At 38.7% G+C, this 24,957-nt stretch overlaps 7 protein-coding genes across 10 annotated transcripts in view; 2 read left to right on the top strand and 5 right to left on the bottom strand.

Moving 5' to 3' along the window:
- Positions 1–4: 4 nt before the first annotated feature.
- Positions 5–2,703, bottom strand: LOC125769147 (polyglutamylase complex subunit TTLL1). Of its 4 annotated transcripts, none has more exons than XM_049437674.1 (5): positions 1,635–2,703; positions 967–1,528; positions 703–904; positions 285–625; positions 5–216 (listed from the first exon to the last, which is right to left on the bottom strand). In XM_049437674.1, the coding sequence occupies exons 1-5, from the start codon at positions 1,669–1,671 to the stop codon at positions 75–77; spliced, it is 1,284 nt and encodes a 427-aa protein (XP_049293631.1). In that variant the 5' UTR covers positions 1,672–2,703; the 3' UTR covers positions 5–74. The 4 variants fall into 4 exon arrangements, with proteins under 4 accessions (XP_049293631.1, XP_049293629.1, XP_049293630.1 ...); XM_049437672.1 differs by having other exon boundaries at positions 967–1,539; positions 2,008–2,703; XM_049437673.1 differs by having other exon boundaries at positions 2,008–2,703.
- Positions 2,704–2,832: 129 nt separating this feature from the next.
- Positions 2,833–3,592, bottom strand: LOC125769156 (cytochrome b-c1 complex subunit 8). The gene is made up of 3 exons (XM_049437686.1): positions 3,459–3,592; positions 3,116–3,317; positions 2,833–3,019 (listed from the first exon to the last, which is right to left on the bottom strand). Exons 2-3 carry the CDS (start codon positions 3,267–3,269, stop codon positions 2,925–2,927), a joined length of 249 nt encoding a protein of 82 aa, XP_049293643.1. The 5' UTR covers positions 3,270–3,317; positions 3,459–3,592; the 3' UTR covers positions 2,833–2,924.
- A 240-nt stretch (positions 3,593–3,832) lies between these two features.
- LOC125769154 (probable 39S ribosomal protein L23, mitochondrial) lies at positions 3,833–4,588 on the top strand. The gene is made up of 2 exons (XM_049437684.1): positions 3,833–4,274; positions 4,344–4,588. Exons 1-2 carry the CDS (start codon positions 3,981–3,983, stop codon positions 4,503–4,505), a joined length of 456 nt encoding a protein of 151 aa, XP_049293641.1. The 5' UTR covers positions 3,833–3,980; the 3' UTR covers positions 4,506–4,588.
- Positions 4,546–5,184, bottom strand: LOC125769155 (uncharacterized protein CG13380). Its single transcript, XM_049437685.1, has 2 exons — positions 4,844–5,184; positions 4,546–4,771 (listed from the first exon to the last, which is right to left on the bottom strand). Exons 1-2 carry the CDS (start codon positions 5,051–5,053, stop codon positions 4,640–4,642), a joined length of 342 nt encoding a protein of 113 aa, XP_049293642.1. The 5' UTR covers positions 5,054–5,184; the 3' UTR covers positions 4,546–4,639.
- A 63-nt stretch (positions 5,185–5,247) lies between these two features.
- On the bottom strand, positions 5,248–6,895 carry LOC125769152 (WW domain-binding protein 4). The gene is made up of 4 exons (XM_049437681.1): positions 6,615–6,895; positions 6,472–6,544; positions 5,600–6,402; positions 5,248–5,512 (listed from the first exon to the last, which is right to left on the bottom strand). Coding segments are annotated over exons 1-4 (1,083 nt in total). The 5' UTR covers positions 6,617–6,895; the 3' UTR covers positions 5,248–5,307.
- LOC125769142 (choline transporter-like 2) overlaps positions 5,396–24,957 on the top strand; it is a 95,995-nt gene continuing 76,433 nt past the window's right edge. Inside the window, exon 1 of the mRNA XM_049437660.1 lies at positions 5,396–5,518. The gene's annotated coding sequence lies outside the window, so the exon portion shown is untranslated. The remainder of the gene's footprint in view (positions 5,519–24,957) is intronic.
- Positions 16,967–24,957, bottom strand: part of LOC125769141 (ikaros family zinc finger protein) — a 32,282-nt gene continuing 24,291 nt past the window's right edge. Inside the window, exon 4 of the mRNA XM_049437655.1 lies at positions 16,967–24,936. Coding sequence (XP_049293612.1) covers positions 24,430–24,936 — 507 coding nt within the window. The 3' untranslated portion in view covers positions 16,967–24,429. The remainder of the gene's footprint in view (positions 24,937–24,957) is intronic.

Genomic DNA, 24,957 nt, shown 5'->3' with positions numbered 1-24,957 from the left:
AATCTCGTTTGTTTCGCTCATTATTACTGAACTATTAGAATCATACATTCACACTGGCTATGTTAACACAATTGTTATTTCCATCTATTATTGTTAGAGCGATGTTTACCATTGCTGCTATTTTGTATATTATCGTCCTGTGCTGCAATTTCTTCATCTATCAGCAAATCAAAGTTTCCTAACATATCCGGGGTAGGAATTTTATTCCAACGCACACTATGTAAATTAAGTTAGGTTGGGTTGAGTTATTCCATTAAGCATTAAGTTAAGAATGATTTACTTACTCTGGTACTCCATCGGGCGGTAGCACAATGTTGAGAATGTTGTCTATCAGCTTGTACTTGAGTATTCGATCGTTGGCCGTAGTCGAAGTTAGTGACGGCGAAGCATTCACCTCGACCAGCCACGGTTTCAATGTATTATCAATAATGATATCGTAACCGTAGCATTCGAAGCAGTGCCTATCACTGGCCATAACACTTGAAACTGCCTTTAACGAGTGTACTATAAGCCAAGTGATGGACCCAAATAACTTATCCGTTACTTCCTTCCCACGCGTGCCCTCGAGATAGAGACGTAGATTTTGCACACTCCACTTACCGCCATGATGATTATTATATTCACCCTGAAATTATCCGAATTGTTCACCCAAAATTAAATCTAAGCCTTGCGTAGTGTATCTACTGTTTCAATAATACTTACTCCATGCTTCTGCACACTAACATTTGTAAGATGAACGTACATGTTGTCCAGCTCCGTAACGCTTGTATCATATTTTACAGTGCAAAAGCGACAGAACCCCAAACGAAACAGGTACGCTTTCAGTGGACGAAACGATGTTACCAGAACGTAGAGGCGTAGGTCAAATTTTTTGCCACCTATCAGCAGCGGATTCTCGATGTACCTGTGCATCAAAGTGAGCTGATTAGAATACTTGCACAACGCGATTCTTGGCGATTTCCGTACCTTGAAATGACATAGCTTTCTTTACCGATTTGGGGATGAAATGATGTTTTCGCTTCCCTTGACCAGCGTTTCAGTTTGGATAGTTTATTGATTAGGAAAATGCCTGCTCCTTGGGACTTGCCGCAAGGTTTCATAATCCAGGTGCTTTGCGGATTTTTGCGGTACTCCTCCACGAACATGTTATAATCAGCTGGCAAGACGAAAGTGATCGGTATGAAATCTAGGTAAAGATATTTTGAACCTCCAGGAATGTTTGCTTCCGTTTTTTCCGCCAATGGATTTCCGTCTCGTTCGAGATCCTTGCGGTAGCGCTTGATATTCTTCACTAGCAAATCTTTTCGCGACAGCTCATAATGGTTCGGGAAGTGGTTAATTAGCTGGTTATCGTGCATCCGGTATCCACTGTCAACGCTAAATATGTTTCGACAAGTGCCCGTGCCGGCCCAATAGAAGTTCCAGTCGTCATCCGCGGTCACTTGCACCCAGCCCCGTTTTTCGAAGTTACTTATGAGCACTGACTTGTCGAGATCTGTGCAGAAGCAAATCTTCATCCGTTCATGACCTGTGGCAAGTCTGGCATATGTTAGCGATCGTATCCAATGAAATGACCAAAAAAAAAACAGCAAAAAAAAAACAAATCTAGTATAGTACAAACAGTTTACACAGACCTTTTCGCATCTTTCGCTGATATTTGCTGCCCTCCATCTACTCTTCATCGCTGCTGGCACCTAACTGCGCGAAAAATGTGCAGCAAGAACGTGACTATCCTACTAGATAACATAAAGGCATTTCAAGGACCTTGGATTGAAACGTGTACAGCATTAGCATGTTCGATATATAGAGCATTGCCCTTTCGATTTGGGCTGTGTTTGTGCTCCTTTCGTCATACTGATTTATACACGTTGTGCACGTCGTTAACTCGGAGGGCTTTGCAAAAAAAAAATAAATCTGAAAGCAGCTTATGCACGCTATGACCTCAAATCAACAAATATTCTTCCAGCCACCATCGCAACCTTCCCGAATAACTAACTTGTGACTTACCTGCCATACATGGTGGCAAGGTTCGTTGATACTCTTTTCGGTTCCATCGACATCTCATTCGTTCACGCTTTGAAAACACTTTTCGGTAGCTTCAAGTACAAGTAGGACTCCAAAAACGCAGCAAACAAATCTGCCAGCGAAAATGAGTCAACGCACCACTATTTTTAAACGCCACCACGCAATCGGTCTGAAGTTACGGATTCGTACCTAAAGCTTTATATTATGATTTTATACACATTTCCGATTTTTGATTTTCTTTGAACAGTTGCACGCAAAATAAACAATTCTTCCTAATTGGCATCAAATTTAACACGTATGTGAATTACTTGTGAGAATCGTCATTCAAGTAGGTAGGTGTAATGTTTTAAAAAGAAATCCTATCACCATAATAACAAAAGATGGAATCAATATTGAAGTAAACAACTGTACGCACAGCAGTTACCATAGCGACATCGACTAACCGTTGGATATATTGCGGGACGAAATTGTGACCTTTTACCCACTGTTTGAACAAATATTTCGAAATAAAACATCATTATGTTTAAGAAAACCCTACAGCAGTCGTTAAAATAGATAAGTATCATTAAATGAATAAACAAATGGGCAGAACTAAAAGAATTTCACACTCTTCCAAATACTTTTTCACATCGTACAACAATGAAACAATTAAAATTAAAAGCAATTTTGAACAGCAAAATAATACACTTCCGTTTACAAATCGCTAAAACAAGCAATGAAGCGTGTGTCAAATATGAACAATATGGAAAAGATACGGTGATTATGATGATGACTTTAGTTTCTCACAGCAAAATTGGCACGATTCCATCACATTTTAAATATGTTTATTATGTTGCTATCATGCCTGAATATGACACATTTTTAATTATGCCAAATTATGCATCATCTAGGTAATAAGCTTAGGAATCGTTCTCAAATTCGGCAGGATTCTTACGATTCAGCTGGGTGTGCAAATTTTCAATGTAGTTGTAAACCATGTATCCCATGACGAATGCTGAAGATATAAGAATGAAGAAAACGTTAAAATGTTGTTTTCTGAAGCCAACCCATACGGACATACTCCTGTCCGATGTAACAACAAAACACTTACGCGGAGCCACGATGAAGATTTGCGAGCGAATTCGTCGAAGCGTATTTGGTACACCCTTGCTGATCACATTCGCAAAGGCGCGTTGCTCGAAAGGGGAGATCTTGTGCGTGACAATTCCTCGTACTTTTGCAAGCTCACCGAATCCGTGACCCATGTTGTTTAGGTGATTGGTCTGAAATCACTCGAAGCTCCAAGAAATGTGCTGAAAACATTAGCAAAACAGTAACACATTATATAACTTCATAAGGGTTTGGGAAACCGAGTTGGAGGCTAATAAATTATGCTACAAAGTTGCAGTTGCACAGTTTAAGTGGAGCTGGACGTTCGTTTTCGATAATATTACCGTTTTCAATTGGTTTCGCGAGCTCGTGCAATCCTACAATTTCACAAGAAGAAAATCACAAACCATGGAGCCAAATTTTCATTCCGAACAGAAAGTGACAGCGCCGATGACAATTAGACAAATCGCCAATCAAACGTAAATCTCATAGTTATTTATGGTCACTGATATTGCACATTTTCCCGTTGTGCAGCATACTGCAATTAGCCCGCGGCTACACTGCAAAAGATTTTTTTGCAACTAAAGACCCATTTTTAATTGGAAAACAGATTTAAAAATTCTTTCGAAATTAATATCGGAATCTACATGCATGTGAATTAATTGCGATTTTATTTTATAGTATAAATGCGTTCGTCAATGTGCAAAACCCAAGGTTTACAACAGCTCCACAGTCCCACCAATTGAATATGATGTAGTTTTCTTGGCAGATTGTTATGTAAATGTCAGTACTGAATGTTTACAAATGTTTTGCTGAAATTCCTAGTTCATTAATAAATTGAAGTAGATACTATTTCGCTCTTAACCATGTCGACACGATGGTATCCAATTTACCAACGCGGTAACCCACAATTGCGAGTGTTTTTGCCCAACTTCTGGTTGAAGCTTTTGCGACCGGAACACAAACAGCCCCCCAACGTCGTGCAGTTCGCATGTTCCATGGAAATGACCCGGCACGATGTGAAAAACTATCTAGAAAAGATATACAAAGTTCCCGTCGTTAACGTCCGTACACGCATTGCTTTGGGTAACACCAAGCGAGACCTGGTTCTGGGATACATTACGAAGGAAGAGGATACCAAACTTGCCTATGTCACTCTGGTAAATGTTCAAATTTCACTAGGATGCGGCTATCCGGAGCATTTCACTAACGTTACTACATCCTTTCAGCCAAATAATATGAAATTTGAGTTTCCGGACATCTTTCCAACAGACGCGAAGCAAAAAATTGAGGATGATAAGAAATCCCTCGAGGATGCGAAGAAAAATCACAAAAAGTTTCTCGATAAGAACAAAGACCGGCCCGGTACACCTGGTTGGTTTTCCATTTGATGTCAAACTAACAAACACTACTACAGTTTAAACGAACGTATTGTTATAGTAAACTAATAAACCCGGTTTATTTCTGATTATTATTTGTTTAAGTCATAAATTCGATAGCAGTAACACCAGACACAGTAACAAAGTTAAACGGAGAAACGCTTTGGAACTACTCGCGACAGCTTCCGATAAGTTTCATAGTCGATGGGAAGCTCCTCCAGATCCTTCGTCGGTCCCGTACACGATGAACAGGATCGGATGTCGTAAAGAAAGGCTACCTGCGAATAAGTAAAACATTTGTTTTTTTTTTCAGTACAAAGAAGCGTACAATATTCACACCAACTACACACTTTAGGATGTGATGGGCACGGACGGAATTTTCTGCCGAAACACAAATGACCACATCGCAAACACTGGACGGTCGTATTTTTGCGACCGCATATGCACGCTGCTAAACGTTTGGCTTCGGCTTCACGATCCTCCTCCGTAAATATCGGATCTTTTCGATTGGTCTGCATAACTGTAGACGTTTTAGAATTCCTCTGCTTGTTTCGATTCATCGTTATCAACGAAATTCTAGATTATTCTCGAAAAGAAGCCTATTCGCAAACACGGCCTACTGCGAGCGTATTTTTGCGAACGCTTCCACTCACGTCAAATGTGTAACTGAAAAATGGCTACCCATGAATAGCAACTACAAAATGGGTACCTGTATGTATGCAACGAGTGAAAGAAGTAAAGAAAAAGGATATCGTAGTGTGCGAAGGAGACAATCGTGTGTTTTTTTTTTATTCAAGCTGTTCTAGGAATCTGGTTAGTCCGTGTCTAAACGTTGCCGGGATTGTCGTTGAATTTTTCGTTTCTTTGTAAATGTGTCGCTTGTGGTTGCTTTTGTCTCTGGTGGTACGTGATCGATCACTTTTTCTTTAAATTTGGGTTCGGGTTTTTCTGGGAGTACACTTGGAACGTACAAAGGAGCTGGTGCCGCTGGTAGTTGTAAATCTATCGGTTGTTCTTTTCTGTAGGTAAAGTATCACATAAATATGAAGGTATGTTTATTTGTTTGTACGGTATCAATACGAAATAGCGCTAACGTTTAAACTTACTTGACTTCGACTGATTCCCAGCGTCCGTACGGATTTATCGACCTTTCAATTTCGGCATTGGTAGCTGCTTCGCGTCCGTGATCCACCTTTTTCTCGATTTCTTCTTTGATTTTTCTATTGTGCTTGAAAATTTGAGCCATATTTTCGCGTCGAAGTCGTGCGGCGATTTCGTCCGCATTTTCTAACTCGTACTTTGCCTCGATAGCAGCATTTTCCTTTTGTTTTTGCCATGCGATTTTAGACAAATTTTCATATTCGTCCTTTTTCATGTAACCTTCCTTTGGAGCTTCCCAAACGGATTCCCCAGTTTTCACGTTCCAATAGTAAGGAAACCCTTCATCATTTTCAGCTTCCACCCACATCGATCCATTGTCTATTTTCGCAACTTCCTCTAACCGTCGCTTCTTTGCCATCGCTTTTCCCTTGGCTGATTCTGGATCGTCGTCACTATCAACACCTGGCATGTACAACGGATCGGCTTCACGACCCTTTTTTGTCTTCGATCGTCTGCAATCAGATGTCGCAGAGCTGCTTGCAGACGGCCCAGCACATGGCCCGATCTGATCGGTATTTTCGGTTACTTGTTCAAGCTTTTGCTTCTCGTATAACTCTCGCGAGCTAATGTCGGCACCCGCGCTGATATCTAGCATGTACGCTTTCATAGCCGCGTCATTCATCTTCTTTAAATCTGCGTCTATCTTGTTTTGCTCTTGTTGAGCTTTGTAACTATTATGGCTAATCTCAGAAATTCGCTTCTGTACGTTCATCTGATGTCGCTTCCCATTTTCGTGAAATTGTACGCTCTGCAATGATACCAAACCATAATTAAGGTTACCATATCAATTACCGTACACAAACATGGTGATACTTACGGATTTGTTATCCGCTATCCAGCACTTGCAAAAATCGCAATATTTTCGCTCGTTAGATTTCCAGTAATCCGCCCTTAAAGAGAAACATAAATCATGCTAAGGAAATCCATCTTTACCACAATAGTTGCACCTAGATAACTTACATAATGATCTTTTTACGGTAACAAATTGTGTGTATGAATAATTATTAACGCTGTCTAAATGGTGAACTACTGTTTCGAATTGGTTCTACAGCAATAAAATTAGTTAAAATATTTGCTTTTAGGAAAATCTGCACAGTTTTTGCTCATAGCAAGCAATGTTGGTAAACAATTTCAGTGCTAGTTCAGTGGACCAATAATGTGTTGACACAATGTAAACATGATACAGTACGTCCCCGCCATGCGCAATATACGTATACATTGGAACGCTGATTATTCGTGTGCTGTTTTACCGGGCATCGGATTATCCGTGCATGGCAGTTCTAAAGGTGTTTTGACATATAAAATAGCCGTTGGCACAACAAAGGATTGAATTGGCAATGAAACAAAATGCTACAGTTTGATCAAAAATATAGATTTATGTTTGCAACGATAAACGGTAATAAAACTTTGCACTCGAAAAAATGTCAAGATACTATTCTGCTTAGCTGAAAGACAGCTAATATCCCATTTGGCAGAAATTCACGCACACTAATAAAGAAAAGTTGGAATAAGAGTTGGAATAAGAGTCTGAATAGGCGAAGCTTATTCCAACTCATTGTTTACATTGCTTCGGGTTTTCCGAATGGTTCCGACCATTTCTGTAGTATTTCTTTCGTTCTTCCGTGTGAAGTTTAAACACAGTGCGGTACAACTCATTGGTTACATAAAACAAAAATTATTTTATTCATAATACTTTTTTCACAATATTTTTACACTTAATTAAAAATCAATAAATCACTGTACATACCCTTTATAAACTCTGGGCGGTCCGGTGGTGCATGTGATAAACGGCGCCAGTCCACACGGCCGGACCGGGTTCAAATCCCATCCGGACCGTTCCCCCGTAGCAAGGACTGACTATCCGGCTACGTGGTAAAATAAGTCTAGTAAGCCAGAAATGGCCGGCGTGACCTGTAAGGTCGTTAAGCCAAGAAGAAGAAGAAGAAGACCCTTTATAAACTACTTCAGCACAAATACTGTTAAAAAATCCGTGAAATAATTGAAGACGATTTTACTGTACTCCATTAACTTTCCTTCACTGTACACTTGGAACGATGGCGCCAACTGCCTGATGCGGCTCCCGGTCTATTTCACGCCCTGAATCATCTTCTGAAACACAAAAAAATGCTTTATTAGAAAGGAACAAGATGTCTTAAGCATTTTTCAATAATTTAACTTACCTTGTGAAGCACACTGCACTGATATTTCACTGTTTAACTGCTAAAATACACGCGCTCATCTCAACCGGCTTCGAACACAACGTACGACGAGGATTGTGTTCTTCTTTCACTGCCCTTCTTTTTCGAACGCATCGACAAATTCAAGGAAGAACCTCACGTGAGTTGCTGGTGCAATCCAAAGCAACACCAACACATTAACAATTGCCGTGTACAAACAGCAAAAACGAATCAAAACGATGTAAAAACTTCGGGAAATGTCATTTGGGATGAATGAGCTAACAAGATAAGTAACAACAACATAAGTAACAAGAAATATAAAGGAGCGTCCAGATTACAGGCGTAACATATGCTCGACTGCCCTTTCGCAACACTGAATGTGCACTGAATGTGCAGTGTGGACGCAAATCTTCTCGCTCTAGCGTAACATGTTCTCAATTTATTGATAAAATGTGGTTTTTCCAATTACAGACCACGTAAAAACCATTCAATTTGATGCTTCAAACGATTTTCTTTGTTTAAATATTTCTTTCGTTGCTCAACTACTCGAATACGCTAAATTCGAGCGTATGTTGTGTTACGCCAGATGACGAACCCATTTCTGGGTTTCAAATTTGTTGTGTCATACGAGTTATACGTAACAATGTTTTGTAACTGTATTGTTCTACAATGTGTAACTGTATTGTTCTACAATGTGGAAAAATCCGCAGCCACAACGAACAGCCGTGTGTGTAGCTTTTTCTCGATAGCCGAAACGTATCATTTTTGTTAAGTCTGGATGTACAGACAATTCCTTTATTAACTTACTTCTTCGGTTTAACAAATAGAATTGATTCATACATGAAATTTTTCTTGCTTTCATAGCCTACTTGATTTAAGGAAAAATATAACTATGGATTGATCATGTATGTGGATTGCATTGATATCCAACATTTCCCTTCTTAAGGTTTCAATATATAGTATGGCTTGAATCGGCCTGGTAGCTGGATTTTTCGTCGTACTCTATCTGGTTTTTGTGGCGGGAAGTTCTTCACATTCTTCTGTCACGAAACTGGATTCTGTAGCTTTTTCTTCAACTCCATATGTGTTCCGTAGCAACAATACTTCTTATCTGCACTTCCGGTATTTCGTTTAGCACCGTAGATTTTTGTAGTGTTGCTAATTCAAAATCATCAATAAATGTTGATAATGGCATTGGTCGAACTTCATGATTTTCGGTTGATTAATAGGCAAGCATATAACATGATTTGTATCTTCAATAAGATCATTGTAATTTACAGTTCCAATCTTCTCCAGGATGGTTGCTGGTTCCCATTGCCATAAATTAGTACTATGAATCTTAGCGTATACTAGATCTCCCACCTGGAAATATCTTCAGCCTGCTCCATGTTTCTTATTGAAAACATCGTTCTGTTTTATTCTGTCTCTTGATTCCGCTCCATGTTCGGATGGTTTTAGCATTGACAATATGGTACGAATTAGCCTACCAAACATGATTTCTGCAGGAGATTTTCCGATTGAGTCGCTGGTTGGTGTAGAGCGATAAACTTCCAATCCGGCAGGGGCCGAGTCCAGATGAGCACGGATAATCGGCGTTCCACTGTACCAATATTAGGTACAATGACTTCTAAAACACCAAATGTTGCGAAAGTTTGATTCAGCAGGTTGATTGTAATTTTCGTAGTTGTCAACTTAGTTACGTGCACTGCAGGCAATTTTGAATATGGAGCAATGACTAAAAAATAGAATCCTTCCACTGGTCCTGCGTAATCGATGTGGATTCTAGACCATGGTTTTGATGGAACAGGCCAAGATTTCAATGTCGCCTTGATAGGTGCCTTAAATGCAATTGAACATGCTGTGCAACGCATAACGTAATTTTTAATTTCACCGTCGATTCCCGGATTGCTTCAATGGATGGTAGATCAATTGAGGGTGTACAAAGGATCTTTCAAGTTTCTTTTCAAACCACTGTTATTTCGCTCGTTGTGTCCAATTGCAGTTTAGTTGCAACGCCGTTGATGAGTGTTGGTACAAACTTCCGTTTGCTGGAAAGAAGAGCGATGTGATTCACGATGTACATAGATGCCAAGGGTGTTTTTTGACATCATTAGACATTAGTAATTGTTTCGGCTTCGTCTGTTCCGTGGTTTGAACTGGATTTGGAGAACAGGAGAGGTTGGAAGAACAGCCACGGTAGCCTTCCTTGTGACCAAAGAGAATGGACAATCTCGAACAAAGTGCATCTGACCGCATAGCCAGCAAGGTGAACGAGGAGAACTTTTTCCGGGTTTGAGAATTGCTTCTCAGATTTTGTTAAACTGCATGAAACGATTGTTTCGAAGCAGGCTCGAAAACAGACGTGTCTTCAAATTTATAAATCGTCGCCATTCATCAATGAGGTATTGAACAGTAATATTTCATTATAGCACTGCCCTTTGAGACCACACAAAAACACTAAACACTTGAACTGATCTAGATTCATGTCCTGGAAATCGCAAACTTCGCAAACACGATTCACTCTTCCACCATAACTAATAACATCTTCTGTCTCCGGTTTACTTAGCTGGAAACACTGATAACGTTTGTTGAAAGTAAACGTTTCACTTCCGAAAATTTTCTTTAGAATATCGACAATTTCTGTAAAGGTGACATCTTTCGCAAGCTTCGGCAAGATGTAGTTGATATACCTGCGGTGAGATTGAGTATCCAGCTTCCTCAGTAGTTGATGAACTGTATTGGCATCTGTTGTATCCTAGAAGTGAAACTCAGATATCTTCTTAACACTAGCAAATCCTTTTATTTGCCGTTTTTCTCCTCGCTTGTGCGTCCGTTCTATTTTCCCGCAATTCACTGAATAATAAGAATCAGATATCAACAACAGGCATCGTTGTTGTTGTCTGCGTAGCATTCTGAGTTGCCTCGACCGGTGTTGTATCAGCAGTTTCCTTGCTCGGGCTCGCAGTTGAGACCGGAGTAACCACTGTAGGCATGGTTGACTCGTCGTGCACGATAAACTTATCCTCACTAGGAGTATCCATCGAGCTTCCTTGTAATTCGGCGCCCACACCAGCTATATGATCTATATGGCGTTCCCAGATTCGTCCATCGTCCAAGCGTACCGCATATCGAAGTTTGCCGACCTTTTCCGCAATTACCCCAAATTTCCACTTATTTTGTGATAGAAAATCTCGCACACGCACTCTATCACCATCCTTGAATTGACGAACTGCAATATCTGCTTTGTTTGACGTTTCATTCCTTGGTAGCAGGAGATCGATTCTCGATCGTATTTGACGTCCAAACACGAGCATTGATGGCGATTTACCAGTGGATGGGTGAATTATCTTCCTGTACATAAGCAAAATGTTACACAGTTCCAGATTTACTTATAACTTTGGGCACTTCAACGCTTTCAGCTTATGTTTTATGGTCTGAACATATCGTTCCGCTTGGCCGTTTGTAGCAGGATGGTATGGTGCTCCCATTTTGTGTACCACTCCATTCATCTTCAAGAAATGTTCAAACACCGCTGATGTGAATTGAACTCCAATGTCGCTAACAAGAACTGTAGGTATTCCGAATTTGCTGAATATCTCACGACAAATATTCACGGTGTTTTCTGCAGTTGTTGATTTGCAGATTTGTACCTCCGGCCATTTGCTGTAAGCATCCACGTAGATAAAAAAATAAGTGTCCATAAATGGACCCGCAAAATCAACATGCACCCTTTGAAATGGTGCACTCGGAGTTTCCCAGCAGTGTAGATTCATCTTTGCAGGTTCCGCCCGAATTGACTGGCAATCTGCACAATTTGCTATCGTGCTCTCTATCTCACGATCTATCCCCGGCCGCCAGCAGTATCTTCTAGCTAATGGCTTAGTGCGAGTTACTCCAAAATGGACAGAATGTAACTCTTGTAATACACGTTTCCGGAGAGAAGCAGGCACGTACACACGAATTCCCCGTAGCAAGCATCCTTTTTGTAGGGAAAATTCATGTTGTTCTACACCAAACCGATCTGTGGCGTCAATTTCTTGTCCATGTTTGATGCCTTGCAGTAGCTTCCGAACTGATTGATCCTTGGCGGTGGCTTGTCCTAATTCGGCAGCCGTCAAAGGTAGGGTCTCTATTTGATTCAGCTCTATTGAATCCGACTCTTCAATCACGTTATCAGGATCGGTCACATTTAATGGAATTCTCGACATCGCATCGGCATTTGCGTGATCTGTTGACTTCCGAAACTTAATGGTGTAATCGAAACTTTGTAACAAGGTAGCATAATGTTGCATGTGTAGTGCAGACATCACCGGCAGTCCTTTATGCTCTCCAAAAAATTTCGTGTTGGCTTGATTGTCTGTTAGTAGAGTGAATTTCCGGCCATATATAAACTGGAAAAATTTCCTTACTCCAAATACAATAAGGAATCCAGTACCGCCCCTACGCCATAGGGGGAAGCATCCCTCGCCAGCAGTAGTGGTAGTTCTGGTGAGTAATGCACCAGGCAGTTGTCGGATTGCATTTGACTCTTCACCATCTTGAAGGATTGTCGCATTGTCTTGTCCATCAGAATGGTACATCCGTTTTCAGTAAGTTGTTCAGAGGGTACAAAACCGTACTTAAGTTCTGAAAGAACCGTCCGTAGTAGTTGATTAATCCGACGAAAGATCGGAGCTCGTCTCTATTCTTCGGTTTTGGCATATCTTGTATCGCGTCAACTTTCTTCCGGATCTTGTGGATTCCCTTCTGGTTAATTAAGTATCCGCAATACTCAATCGCCTCTTCAAAGAATTGGCACTTGTCTTTATTTACACGTATACCACGATCGTCCAATCGCCGGAGAACCTCCTCCAGTTGACTCAAATGTATTTCATCATTCTCACCAGTGATTTTTATATCGTCCAAGAAAACACTTACTCCTTGTATGCCTTGCAGTATAGATTCCATTTGCCTTTGCCAGATGGCAGGTGCCGTAGCAACACCGTACATCAGACGATTCGGACGGTACAAACCACGATGAGTCGATAGCGTAAGGATTTCTCGATCTGATGCGTCGTACACTTTCGGGTATCGTTCCAGTATAGTCTTTAAGCCAGCAGTACGACATGACGAAGCAGCAGTAGTAGAAACCATATTAATAGTGTTCGTACTCGACATCACACTGTTCCGATCCAGTGAAAACTCTTTACGCCACTCGCGGCCCAACAGTGGGTGCTTTTCGGAGTTTACCACATACAATGGTAGTTTCTTTGTATGATCCTTCATTTTAACCGTAGCATACAAAATACCCAGTACTTTGATGCTGGTATTGCAGTAGCTCACCAGTTCCGTGTCGCAGCCACGTAGTTTAGTCTGTGGGAAGAGTTTATTTTTATGAGCAGCACTAATTGTCAATATGACTCACAGAAGTCGGAAGGCAAACTTAGGGAGGAATAAACCTCTGAATATGGGCAGTGTAACTGAGGTTTCATTGAACATAGGAGGTCTCAGACAACCCGCATAATTAGAAGAAGAAGAAGAAGCAGCACTAATAATACTGACTGGCGAACCGGTATCAATTTCAAACTCTATCTTCTTTCCATTCACTACCACATTCAGTGTGAATTTTTTGCAACGTGATAATGCACCGACCGAACAAACATCTTGGATTTCCTGTCGACCACTAGATTGATACACATAATTGGTATGTACCGCATTTGGTTTCTTCGCCGGGCGCATCTCGTTTTTAGCAGCAGCAGACTTTTTAAGGCACACCTTTGTCAGGTGCCCTTGCAGTTTACAAAAGGAACATATCGTGATTTTGTGTTTGCACACATTTGTCAGGTGTGATTTATCTCCGCAACGGAAGCAACTCGCACTGTTTGTACTGCAGTTCTGTTTGGTACTTTGTATCTTTTTACCTTACGCTGTTGATGCACCGCATGTAGGTCTTGCTTGGATGATCCTCCCTCAATCTCCTCTCTTCCTTTGCGAGACAATTCCATACTGACAGCCATACCCAGTGCTCCATTTAGTGTGAGTTCCTGTTTCTCCAGCAGCCGATCGCGGATATCACCCCGTTTAATTCTAAAGACCAGCTGGTTCCGTAACGCAGTATCCAAATACGTACCAAAATTGCATCTTGCTGCAATTTTCCGAAGAGCAACCAAGTATTCTTCTACTGTTTCCTTAGCAGAAGCAGCATCTTTGTCCCCCTGTTGGCGACAATTGAAACGGTAGTTTTCAGCTATTTCGTGTGGTTTCGGGCTGTGAAAGGCATCTAACGTAGATACAATCTCGTTGTACGTTTTTCCTCTGGGAGATTCCGGAGCGACTTTATCGCAAATAATGTCGTAAGATTCCGGACCCATATACATAGTGCAGAAGAAAGTTTTTCCTTGTTTCTTCGTTTACAACTTCGTAAAGAAGGAAAGCAGTCTCCAGGCGTTCTACAAGGGTTACAAAGGCCAGTAGCACTCGAACCGTAGACATGTTCGCGACAAGTGTATATGTGTCCCCAAAGTCGATACCCCTACTAACCCTTTCACTACCAAACGCGACTTATACCTGACGTGTCGTCCTTTTTCATCCTCCTTAAGCCGAAACACTCACTTTGTCTTGAGGGGCTGTACACCGATGAGACATGGGGTCAAGTTCCACACATTGTTGACTTTCATGGAGTTAAGTTCGTCATGCACACCCTGATGTCATTAAATGTTTCAGGTACGTCTGGTGAGAAGGAAAACTCACTAGGAAACTGCTTGTCATGAGAACCAGAAGGCAAGCCCTTCTTGCCAGAAGGCTAGATCTAAATGCGAAGGGAGCGCGGGGTCATCTGTATCCATCTTCAAACTTTTCTTTAAACTCATCAATCGGTAGGACTTCTTCCTCTTCACATAACAGTTCATCCGGGCTATTCTCTACAACGGGTTGTTCGAAGTCTTCTTCTTCAAGGACATCTTCTAGACATTCCTCTCCCATTTTGCTCGTTGAATCGTGGTAACATCAGTTTTTCTTTATTTTGTTTGCACTTGGTCCACGGATAACATTTTTCGTTAAACTTCATATCATGAGCAATCGCTATTTGTCTAGTATCCTTGTCATACAGTTGGTAAACGTTTCTTACTTATCCAACCACAAAGAACTCTCGACTCTTTGCTTCGAGTTTCTTTCTTAGTTGATCCGGCCTTTTCCAGGCTTGGCTTCCTTCCGTACCATAGTTCAGCAGATGTAGCGTTTTTTGATATTGCAGAAGTTGGGCATCGATTCATTATAAATACTGCCTCATTTCACAACGACTTAGGGGCATTCGATCCTATAAACATGGTACATTGAGGCGAGTAACCTATTGTTGGCTCCACCTGGATGCTTGCGTCCCGGATCCATTGCCATTAATAAATATTCTTGAGATTTTTCATAAACTTCCGATTTCTTTTGGAGCAAATACACCACAGCAGCTGATCATCGATGAAAGAGACAAAGTAAAGGTGGCATTCCCGCGATGGCGAGTCGATAGGTCCACAAACATCAGAATAATTACGCTTCAACAATCGGTTTGTTCTGTTTCTCGCACTATTGAATGGTTCACGACAGTGCTTTTCCAGAACACACACGTCACAAAACTTTAGCTTCTTCGGTATGAATTGCGCACCGAGGGCCAAGGTCCAACACATCAGAGTATTCATGATACCTTCACCGATGTGTCCAAGACGACGATGTCAGAGGTCAATATTTGCATTTTGACTTGCCAGTCATACTTGCATTTTCCCGATGGATCTTCAGCTGTAAAGCATAGAGATTTCCTTGCTAGATCGCTGTCGCAATTGTTGCGCCATTCAACTTCATAGTTGCTTGCTTATCTTTGAAGTAAACGTCTACACCAACCTTGGTAACAGTTTGTAACAACCTTTACAAACATGAGATTTTCTCTATGCGTTGGAATATACAGGACATCTTTAGCAATCATCCGAATGCCACGATTACTTATTCAACTGATGACTCCTGACTCTTTGGCCACAAGAGATTCTCCTTTCCATTGTTTGAAGAAAAATGGGTGGAAAATTTGTTCTCGTCCGTTCGAAAGATGTTCAGTAAGGCTGGAATACGCTTCTTTTTAGTAGAGGCTAATTCTCACGTTTTGTTCTAGGACTAAAAAGAAAACCTCTATAATCAAAATAAAAAAAAAAACTAAAAAGAAAATAGGACTTTTTTTAGTCAAAAATGTTTAAGAAAAGATATAATTTCGAATAGACAGTCTTTATGAATAAAAATTTGTTGTCCTAATAAAATGGAAAAGTTTAAAAAAGTTACTTTCATTTAATAAACCGATTTGTAATATTTTCTTTTTGAGCTGAGTTGTAATGAGCTTCTTTAAGTAATGTCTTTATCCGTGTTTGAGAGATCCACGAGTTAAAGGAGAAATAGCGTTTGGCTCATACACACACTCGTAGGGTATCTTCATTCGCTTGTATAGTCACTTGTCTCCAGACGAGTCGATTTTCAAAAAATCTTCAGAGTAATATTTGCTGACACATGAGGAAATAACTCAACTGACATGATGATTCCAATGGATTTGATCTGATTCTAGTTGAGCCCATGCTCCAAAAGAGAGATAGTTTTTTCCGAGAGCTTCGTTAGAAGCACTTAGATTTTATATTGTTAGATGTTTTAATTCTAAGTTATTGGCCAAGTTAACATGTTTATTTACAATCAGTTCTCTGGTGGCATTGATGTGAGCTGCTTCTAAAGATTCCATAATAGTACAATGTTCGTAATGCAGGATTTCGCTCATTGTAAGGGATATTATTATAGAATTTAGATTTTATATTCATACTTTTGATTTGCTGTAGGAATTTTAAATCCTCCTTCAGAACTGAGAGAAAATGCCTTGGTGCATCTTTATATTAACAAAATTCTTCATGTTATGATTTTTTTCTGTGCTGTATGCTTGCTATATAGCGTATGTATACCTATATCACTTTCATATGACAGTGTAGATAGGTACCAAATGCTATCCGTTCTCTCATAGCACGTACTGATTATTTGCCTAGGAGGTTAAAATTAAGTCTAGTAAAAAACTTAAGTAGGCGTTACATATTTGTTTCGTTAAAGTATACAAAATTTTAACAATTCTTTCATTAATATAGCCATCGAGTATTCGTTTGAAAAACCGTTATTTATTGTAGGTGTTGAAAATATCATTAATATTATATTAATAAGTCAATATAATTGTAGTTTTGTATTACCATTCTGTTTCTGAATTCACAATTCATTCGTTACTTTTTAATTTGAACCATCACCATCGTCTAATAGTAATCATATTCGATTCTTAGTATTTCCATGCAGTGAATGTATAAACGACGATGTTTTTGTATTTACTAGTCTCATTTTTATATGTTTATATTACGTGTTTATGGATGCACGTATGTACTTGAGAATGGTGTAGAATAGAATTCGAATTTGTTTGTCTCACTGCATAACCTCATGAGGTAGGTTAATGCTGTTCTGAAGCATAACAGTTGTTTACATGTTGCCTTAACTCCCTATTAGAAATTTGTGGTTTATAGCCAAAATTGTCTCCTCTATTATCTCATTTAACGAAGAGTAATAGTGTGTGGGTTCGGTTGTAATTTGTAAATATATCGGTTTTTGTGTTTTGCTTTTACTCGTTTCAGCTAGCTTTCAATTAGGTACTTTTATGTTTGCTAAGAATTTATTTTATGTTTACCGTATTTAAAAAAACACACACACATAGCTAGCATTTTGTATTATGTTTTCAAATAACCTTATCACTTTCTATCTTATTTTACTTTCCAATTTTCCAGTGCCAGCTTCATGTTTTGCCTTTACTCACGAAACGAAAATACTTGACTTTGCTCCTTACTTGTGAAACCGACCGACCAATCGGCGATAGTTAGTGAAAATTTACAAAACTAAACAATAACTCACACTAAAACAAAACAAACAAAATGAACACGTTAACATTTCTCGTGAAATTGATCTAGTACGAACAAACAAATCACAGTATAAAGTATTATGTTTTAATAGTAAATGTAATCCAATCAAAGAAAATCAGAACCGTTCTCAGTACACAAGCGCCTTTCTTTTACTTGTTTGTTTTTTTTTTGGAAATCATAAACAAGAACAGCGATGAAAATATTTAAAAATTTACAAAACGAAAACAAAAAAAGAATCAAACAAATAAACACCATCATTCATTAGTTTATATATGCATCACATTCCCATTAAGTCGTTGTATGTAGTATATCCAGCAATAGCATTTGTAACGATAGCAAAAAAAGGAACAATTAAATGGTGCGCACTGATTCCTGTGGTAATTTGCTGCGTGTTCAGTAGTGTAAAAAATAAACCACATAACAATGCATTTGCGTACAGTTGTTATTTGAAACAAATGGTTGAATATCTAATTTAACCTAATAATTAGAAAATAATTGCACACATTACAACCTACACACAACATCCTTCATGAATCACATTAAGACGGAATGTTTTAGTTACGTTTGTGTTTTTTTTGTTTTATGTCTGCATTTTTTTGCGCTATTTTGCACCTAATACAAGGTTGTTTTTTGTTGTTGTTGTTGTAATTCGCTCATTTCTCGCTTTTGTTTTATAATCCGGGATCAATTATTTCTATTTGAGGGTAATGCTGCAGAGAAACTGTCATTAATAAGGAACATCGAAGATCTTTTTGTGGTTGTTCCCGGCTAGCTCTTGTGAACATTTTGTGTAGGGGAAAATGTATAGGAAAATATGGGTGTAGCTAGTACTTGGTAATACGATTTGCCAGAATATGTAAGAATTTTTTGTTGTTGCATCTGTTCTTCGTCTTCGTTTGTAAAAGGTTATTTGATCCTGTTTAGTTTTTCTCACTTTCGGTTTTTTTTCCTGCTTATACTTTCTTTATATTAGCATGCATACTGATTCGCATGCTTCCTTTGCTTTGTCTCGAGGTATATTGGCATGAGATATTTGATTTCGTTTTCATTTTACCGATGGATATATGTATACCATGGTGCTTACGCAAACGCATATATTTTTCCATCTTTTCTATGGCTCTAGTTTTGCAAGTTTTGTAGAATGTTTGGGAAGCATGCTATGTTTTTAATGTGTTTGTATGCTGCATTGTTGTATGGGTTTTTTATAAGGCCTGAATTTGTGTTAAAAATTTGCTACGCTTAGTTGACCTTGTTTGCTTCGTTTGCCACATCCTTTGTATTTAGTTTCGTTCATCTATAATTCCTGGTACATGTTGTATCACACAAGCATTCATGCCTTTCTCATCGTTTCCCTATTTTTATACTAAGCTACAATACATAGTTTTTTGTCCTGTCCAATTTATCAATATGCACTTTCTGTGCAACGTACGCGCTACAATTGAAAAACCATTTGTTTCGCTTAATAAGTATTGTATTAATTTGTTCTGCCTGCGAGTTTGTTTTGTTTGTGTGTGTATGTGTGTGTGTGTAGTTAATTTTCAATTCGAAATATATTCTTGTCTATCTACTTTTTGTTTTCATTATCAACAGTACACCTTACTTACAACTCATTTCCATAACCCACCATGCCTTTGACTACATTTCGCTCTTTGTTTCATTTTTGTCTTAGCTTGCACATTATTCCCATTTGCCTGTTTGATTTTGGTACAATCTATTTGATAAACTTACTATGTACCAACGTAGTTATGTTTAATCGTTTTAGTTTTCCTATTCTATTGTTGGGCTGATGGCTATTGGCTCATGTTGCATGTTCACTTTTATTTGGAGATTTGACATTAAACACTAAATCCTATTTATGTTAGTCAACCAGGTATTCGTTGAGGCAAGTTGTTGCTGGCTTGAATTATTTTTTTTCTGGATCAGACTTAAGCGTCTTCCATTCAGTTTATTTTTTAATATTTATACATGTTTTCGTTCAAAGGCACCCTTTTTGTTGTGACTAATTTGCGTTATCTATTGTTGTTGTTTTTTTAATTAATCGTTGCATTGGAAAGGTGTTATCTATTGAAGAGCTATATTTTTTGGTTAGAGTCTTTACTGGTGAATTGTGAAATATGCTTGATCATTGGATGTTTATCATTTGGTAAATTTTGGTTGAAGTATGTAGCTGTCTGTTGCGTTTTTTTGTTCGTACCATTTGTAAATTAAGGTTACAGAAACTAGAATAGCTGTAGTAGGTATTGTAAGCGAGGGATGATTCGTTCAAATTCATGTTAATTCTTGTTCTACAAACGTAGAACGCACGCAATACGCTGGATTGTAAAGGGAATCATTCGACAGACAATTTTTTTGTACTCATCTTAAACTTTGTTTACCTTTCATTGCTACATGCACAATCAGTTCAGCAATTCACAATTATTAATGATCAGAAGAAGTTATATGGCTTAAACGTTACTAACATCTCGGTGCACAGCGGTAACTATTTACTGTTGTTCATCTATAAACATTACCGTTAAATTTAATTGCAGTGCATGATACACACGTATGTTACGGGTCGTGTGTTATTTACAAATTCGTCGTTTGAAAACATTTGGAAATTGATAGAATTTTAATGGATGTTTGAATCTTTGTTTTTAATAAATTTATGAAGTGCTCACAATATAAGTTGAATTTTGAAACGGGATGACGGTTGGGTGTATGGTTCTGTGAGGATGGAGGAAAGAAGTGCATACGAAACATGTTTTCATTTACCTTAAATTTGCCAATCACTAACTGTGTATTTTTAAATTTTAAATATTTTGCAAAGTTATATTGCCATTTAGATCAGAATTTTGTGTAGCAATTTGTGAAGATATAAACTTTAACTTGAGTTAAATTTCTTTTCGTTAATATCAAGCGATAAGAAGACGAATGTATTTGTTATTACTGGTCAATTATCGTAATTTAGAATGACTATTTGTAAGATGAATATTCCAAGTTGTACACGTTTGGAACTGGTTTTAGCGGGTACAAGCGCATTCATTACGCTTTTAACGGGTATATGCGTATGCTGTATGGTATGTACTAGCCAATTCGTACCAAACTTTGGTTGTTTTGGTTTACTTTTGTTTCATTATTTTAGGGTTTTCTTTAATTTTGCAAGTAGCACATGTAAAAGTACATGTTTAGCCTTGGTTTGAATACAATGCATTTTTTTTTCAAAACCACTTAGAGGAAACCAGAATATTTAGGAGAGAGAGATTTTGAACAACATCTGTGTCATAAATGAATGCCCTTGGTCTGAACGTACAATAACCTTCTCTGGTAAGTTAGTTTACTTTTTGGTACCCCACAACAGATCCGTGTCTTGTGTTTTCTTTATTTTGTTTACTCCAAAGTTTAAATTCATCATATTAGTGCTTTTCCATTCGCTTTGTTGCTGCTGTTTCATTATCCCTGTACATCCAGCTAATTTTACTCCTTGCTTCATCACGGATTGAACTGTGGGATAGTCAATTATGTTGCCATTATTCAAAACATCTATAAAATAGTTTAGAAAATGTTTGTTTTTTTTATAACTTTATGCCATGATTTCTATAGTTCGGGTTTGCATTTATTTAGTGTTAGGTACTGATAGGTAAGCTAAAATTTTGCATTCAGCAGCACTGCATTTTGCATTTGTTTGTTTTTTCCTTAATGCTAGCAAAATATTTATCTCTTTTCACTACATTTCTTTCTCTTTCTCTGAGATTGTTGTACTTTTTTTAGGTTGCCTTAAGCTGTGGCAAAGTTGTGTAATTTCGTAATCCTGCCGATACAATTCAGTAGATTTTGTTGTTCGTAACAAGTTTCGTGTGTTTAGTGGCGTAAGTTATGAATGTTGTGTTGTTTTTTTGTTGCATCTGTACACTTATACGAGCAATGAGCTTTTCATGCCATTCATGTTTTGAGTGATCGTAAAGAAAGGTTAAACATATTTAATTTTTGAGTACATTTCTTTGCATAGAGGTTTTTGTTTAACAATGAAAATTATCATGCAAATAAGCAAAATGGATTTTGTAATTAGCGATTGATGTAAAACGTACAGATGAGGGTATCCATTACAAAATTATGTACATAACCACGAAAAACAAAAGTCGAATACACTTCGTAACTTGAACTGGATGTCACAGGGATTGTAGAAAGACTCATTCTTTGAATGGTGTTCATATTGCTGAGGTCTTAATTTTGGTTTCTAGTTGCAACTAAAATTTACAGGGATGCAATTATTTGTATCGGCATAAACAGAGGAAAGTTTAGTTTGGTGGTTGGATCACGCACAACTATGCGCATATTTTAAAAGGTACAGTTTGTTTTAGAATGACAAACCAAATCTGGATTGAAATGTACAAAACTTAGATCTAACCTTTTGTTAATGAGTTAATTCATGCGACTACGCTAATGCACAACGAAATTGGGTCAGGATAATCTATATTAGATCTGGGTTTTGATTCGTTATTTGAGCTGTTAAGGAAACGGAACAATTTTGCTTTGATTTATACATATCTTCAAAAATTTCCTCTTCGATTCGAACGCTTCGATAACAACAACAACGAGAATTTGTATAAATATAATTGTATTTTTGTCCTGTCCAGTTGTTTACATCCTTCGTAACTTTTAGCTAGTATAACAATGCGCCCCTACCATAAAACTTGAACAAATAGGCTTTGTTACAGATTTCATTTCAACACTGTACCTATCCTATTTCCTGACACAACATGGAAGTGGTTGCTGAACTAATAAAAAAACCAATTCCAAAGCGAGAGAAATACGGTGATCCTATCCTATCTTATTCCTTCTGGTGTTTATTGATATAGAAGTTAATGTAGTTTTTTACATGAGACAATTAGACAAAACTAAATTCTAACACAAACTGAAGCTGAGCAAGGGGCAATGGAAGAACGAAAAAGCAAAACACGCAAACCAAGTTATATGAGGATTTTGAAAATCGTAGAAAAAAAAACAAACAAACATTACATTCCATAATACACACATGCATATAAACACAAAAAAAACATACAGACATATGCGTTCAAAAGAAGTGTATATATATAATTAGGTATGCACATACCTGCATACCTGCAAGAAATCACTCGTTAGACAAACACTTGGATGATATCAATTAAAGAATCTCTGTGCAAAGCAAATAGAAGACTGTTGGTAGTATAATATTGAATCGTGTTGAATGCTTTGTTTCTCTAGTTGTGTGATGTTGGTGTGCCGATGTAAAATAATTGGAAGGGACATAAAGAAAGTAACAAAATCAAACAACAAACAAAACCATTTACATACTGTATATCTATTACTAGGTTCTTGGCCAAACAAAATCAAACAAAAACTTATTATGCCAAGCGACACTAAATCTCAAATATTACATTACATTATTAAAGGTAGACTTTGTGTGTGTTTTTTCTCATTTACAGTGAAATCGGTTACGCCACGGTGGTACTGAAGCACACAAATGGTGGTTTCCTCTGTTCAGATCGTGTTCAGCTCTTGGTCTGACCAACTGTGAATCCACTCAATTTTCTTCCTTGACTTGTCTTGGTCTTACGAGTTAAATCAACGAAGATAATTTCGTAATCATTCGTAATTTACCAACTTGACCACTTCCACATTTAGATGCATTTTTAAATAATGCGTGATGCAAATAAAAGGACCTGATACCTTTCAACCACCAACCACTGCAGTTGGCTTACTGGTGTTGCAAACTTTCCCAATGGCAAAAGAGATGACTACAATTGCCGCTCGATAACAATGTCGATGTTTTTAAATGAGTGATGCTGCAAAACCAACTGCAGTGTTGTACGAGTAACAGCGTTAAAACCGATAGCGTTGCGGCGCATGCAAACACAACGGAAGATGGACGTCTCCAACGCTTATACATTTTCCTCACCACTTGCTATTCATTTCCTGTTTCACATAGTTTGTGCTTTGGCTATAATCTGTATGTTTCACAGACGCGTTGCTGTGCGATGCTACTTCGAATAAGAAAATCATGAATCCTTGGCGGGTTTCCACCTAGCTATTCCTTCATTGTTTTCCTACATGGGTTGCCAGTTGTTTCTAATCCTGCTCTTAACACCCATGCTGCATACCGTGGATAGTGTTCAAATTGCGACACGTTTCTATTATTTGCTTATACTTCGCTTTAAAGTCTACTGGACGGACTGTAAATCTGCCGGAACTTACCTACCACAACAACGACAACTGAGCCGCTCGTATTGTGCTCGTTACCACGTGTAGGTATTGTAGGCACGTGTTTCGTTCTACTATTGGTTCGTTTGCCTATTGCTTTTATCGCTCTGAAACCTGAAGGAGTGCAAACTGCAGTATGCAGTCACACCGCCGTATTCTGCGTAGCACGGCACTACTAAAGGTACAATACACAACAATACCTCGGACGAATTTTTCTTTATTATGGTAGTACATCCTAGCGATGGCTTACCATATGTTTTGCAAATGATGCAAGACGAAACTAGGCTCTTGGATCTTGGATCGGAAGCCATGACCATGGTTTCTTATACAAGGTAGCCCTCGACAGTGTACGGCAGTTTGTGGGATTTACGAGTGTCGAATGTTTAGTAAGCGATCAGAAAAAGAGAAACATCACCAGTAAACTGTTTCCCTTTCCCTCGCTTAACATCATTGATGACTTTTACTGAGCAAATGTGAGTTGAACTCATACACGTTGTTCATTTGCTCGCCACAGATATTGCACTTCCATGGGTTGCTTTCGCTGTGGCATCCCTTATGCAGGAAGTATAAGGTCTGATCTGGGAACTCAATGCCACAGAAAAGACACTGTAAGTTTCGCTTCGCCTTGGATGTGAGAGATAGTAGCAGGTCAGTTTCCTGCCCGGTGGAGGTGATCGTACCATTTGAGGTAGTTGCGACAGCAATAGCAGCCGTACAGCTACTGCTACTGGAGCTACTGCTGGAGCTGCTGCTAGAACTGCTTGAACTGTTGCTTCCATTGCCACTCTCCTGAGTAGCACCGGGTGCAAGGACATTGGAACTGTTCGGAATGGGACTGCTCGCCGGAATAGGCGAACTATTAGCCAACATTCCGTTACGAGTGGCGCGGGTTGTTGCGCGTGCCGAGATTCTTCGTTTCAGGTCTTCTCGCAACAATGACTTCAATGGCGATACCTGCAACAAAACAAAATGTTG

Source organism: Anopheles funestus, chromosome 3RL, assembly GCF_943734845.2.
Source record: "Anopheles funestus chromosome 3RL, idAnoFuneDA-416_04, whole genome shotgun sequence".
Taxonomy (NCBI): Eukaryota; Metazoa; Arthropoda; class Insecta; order Diptera; family Culicidae; genus Anopheles; species Anopheles funestus.
Note: the sequence above shows the minus strand (reverse complement) of the source record. Positions and strands in the feature narration are given on the sequence as shown.

Bases quoted from the DNA above. Each gene is read 5' to 3' on its own strand.
- LOC125769154 (XM_049437684.1), top strand. From the start codon at position 3,981: ATGTCGACACGATGGTATCCAATTTACCAACGCGGTAACCCACAATTG. The intron at 4,275-4,343 runs GTAAATGTTCAA...ACATCCTTTCAG, and splicing joins AACTTGCCTATGTCACTCTG to CCAAATAATATGAAATTTGA.
- LOC125769147 (XM_049437671.1), bottom strand. From the start codon at position 1,682: ATGAAGAGTAGATGGAGGGCAGCAAATATCAGCGAAAGATGCGAAAAG. The intron at 905-966 runs GTACGGAAATCG...TTTGATGCACAG, and splicing joins GAAAGCTATGTCATTTCAAG to GTACATCGAGAATCCGCTGC. The intron at 217-284 runs GTAAGTAAATCA...TAATTTACATAG, and splicing joins CCGCCCGATGGAGTACCAGA to TGTGCGTTGGAATAAAATTC.
- LOC125769152 (XM_049437681.1), bottom strand. The intron at 6,403-6,471 runs GTAAGTATCACC...GTATCATTGCAG, and splicing joins GGATAGCGGATAACAAATCC to AGCGTACAATTTCACGAAAA. The intron at 5,513-5,599 runs GTAAGTTTAAAC...CTTTACCTACAG, and splicing joins TGGGAATCAGTCGAAGTCAA to AAAAGAACAACCGATAGATT.
- LOC125769156 (XM_049437686.1), bottom strand. From the start codon at position 3,269: ATGGGTCACGGATTCGGTGAGCTTGCAAAAGTACGAGGAATTGTCACG. The intron at 3,020-3,115 runs GTAAGTGTTTTG...TTATATCTTCAG, and splicing joins AATCTTCATCGTGGCTCCGC to CATTCGTCATGGGATACATG.
- LOC125769155 (XM_049437685.1), bottom strand. From the start codon at position 5,053: ATGAATCGAAACAAGCAGAGGAATTCTAAAACGTCTACAGTTATGCAG. The intron at 4,772-4,843 runs GTGTGTAGTTGG...ACTTATTCGCAG, and splicing joins CGTGCCCATCACATCCTAAA to GTAGCCTTTCTTTACGACAT.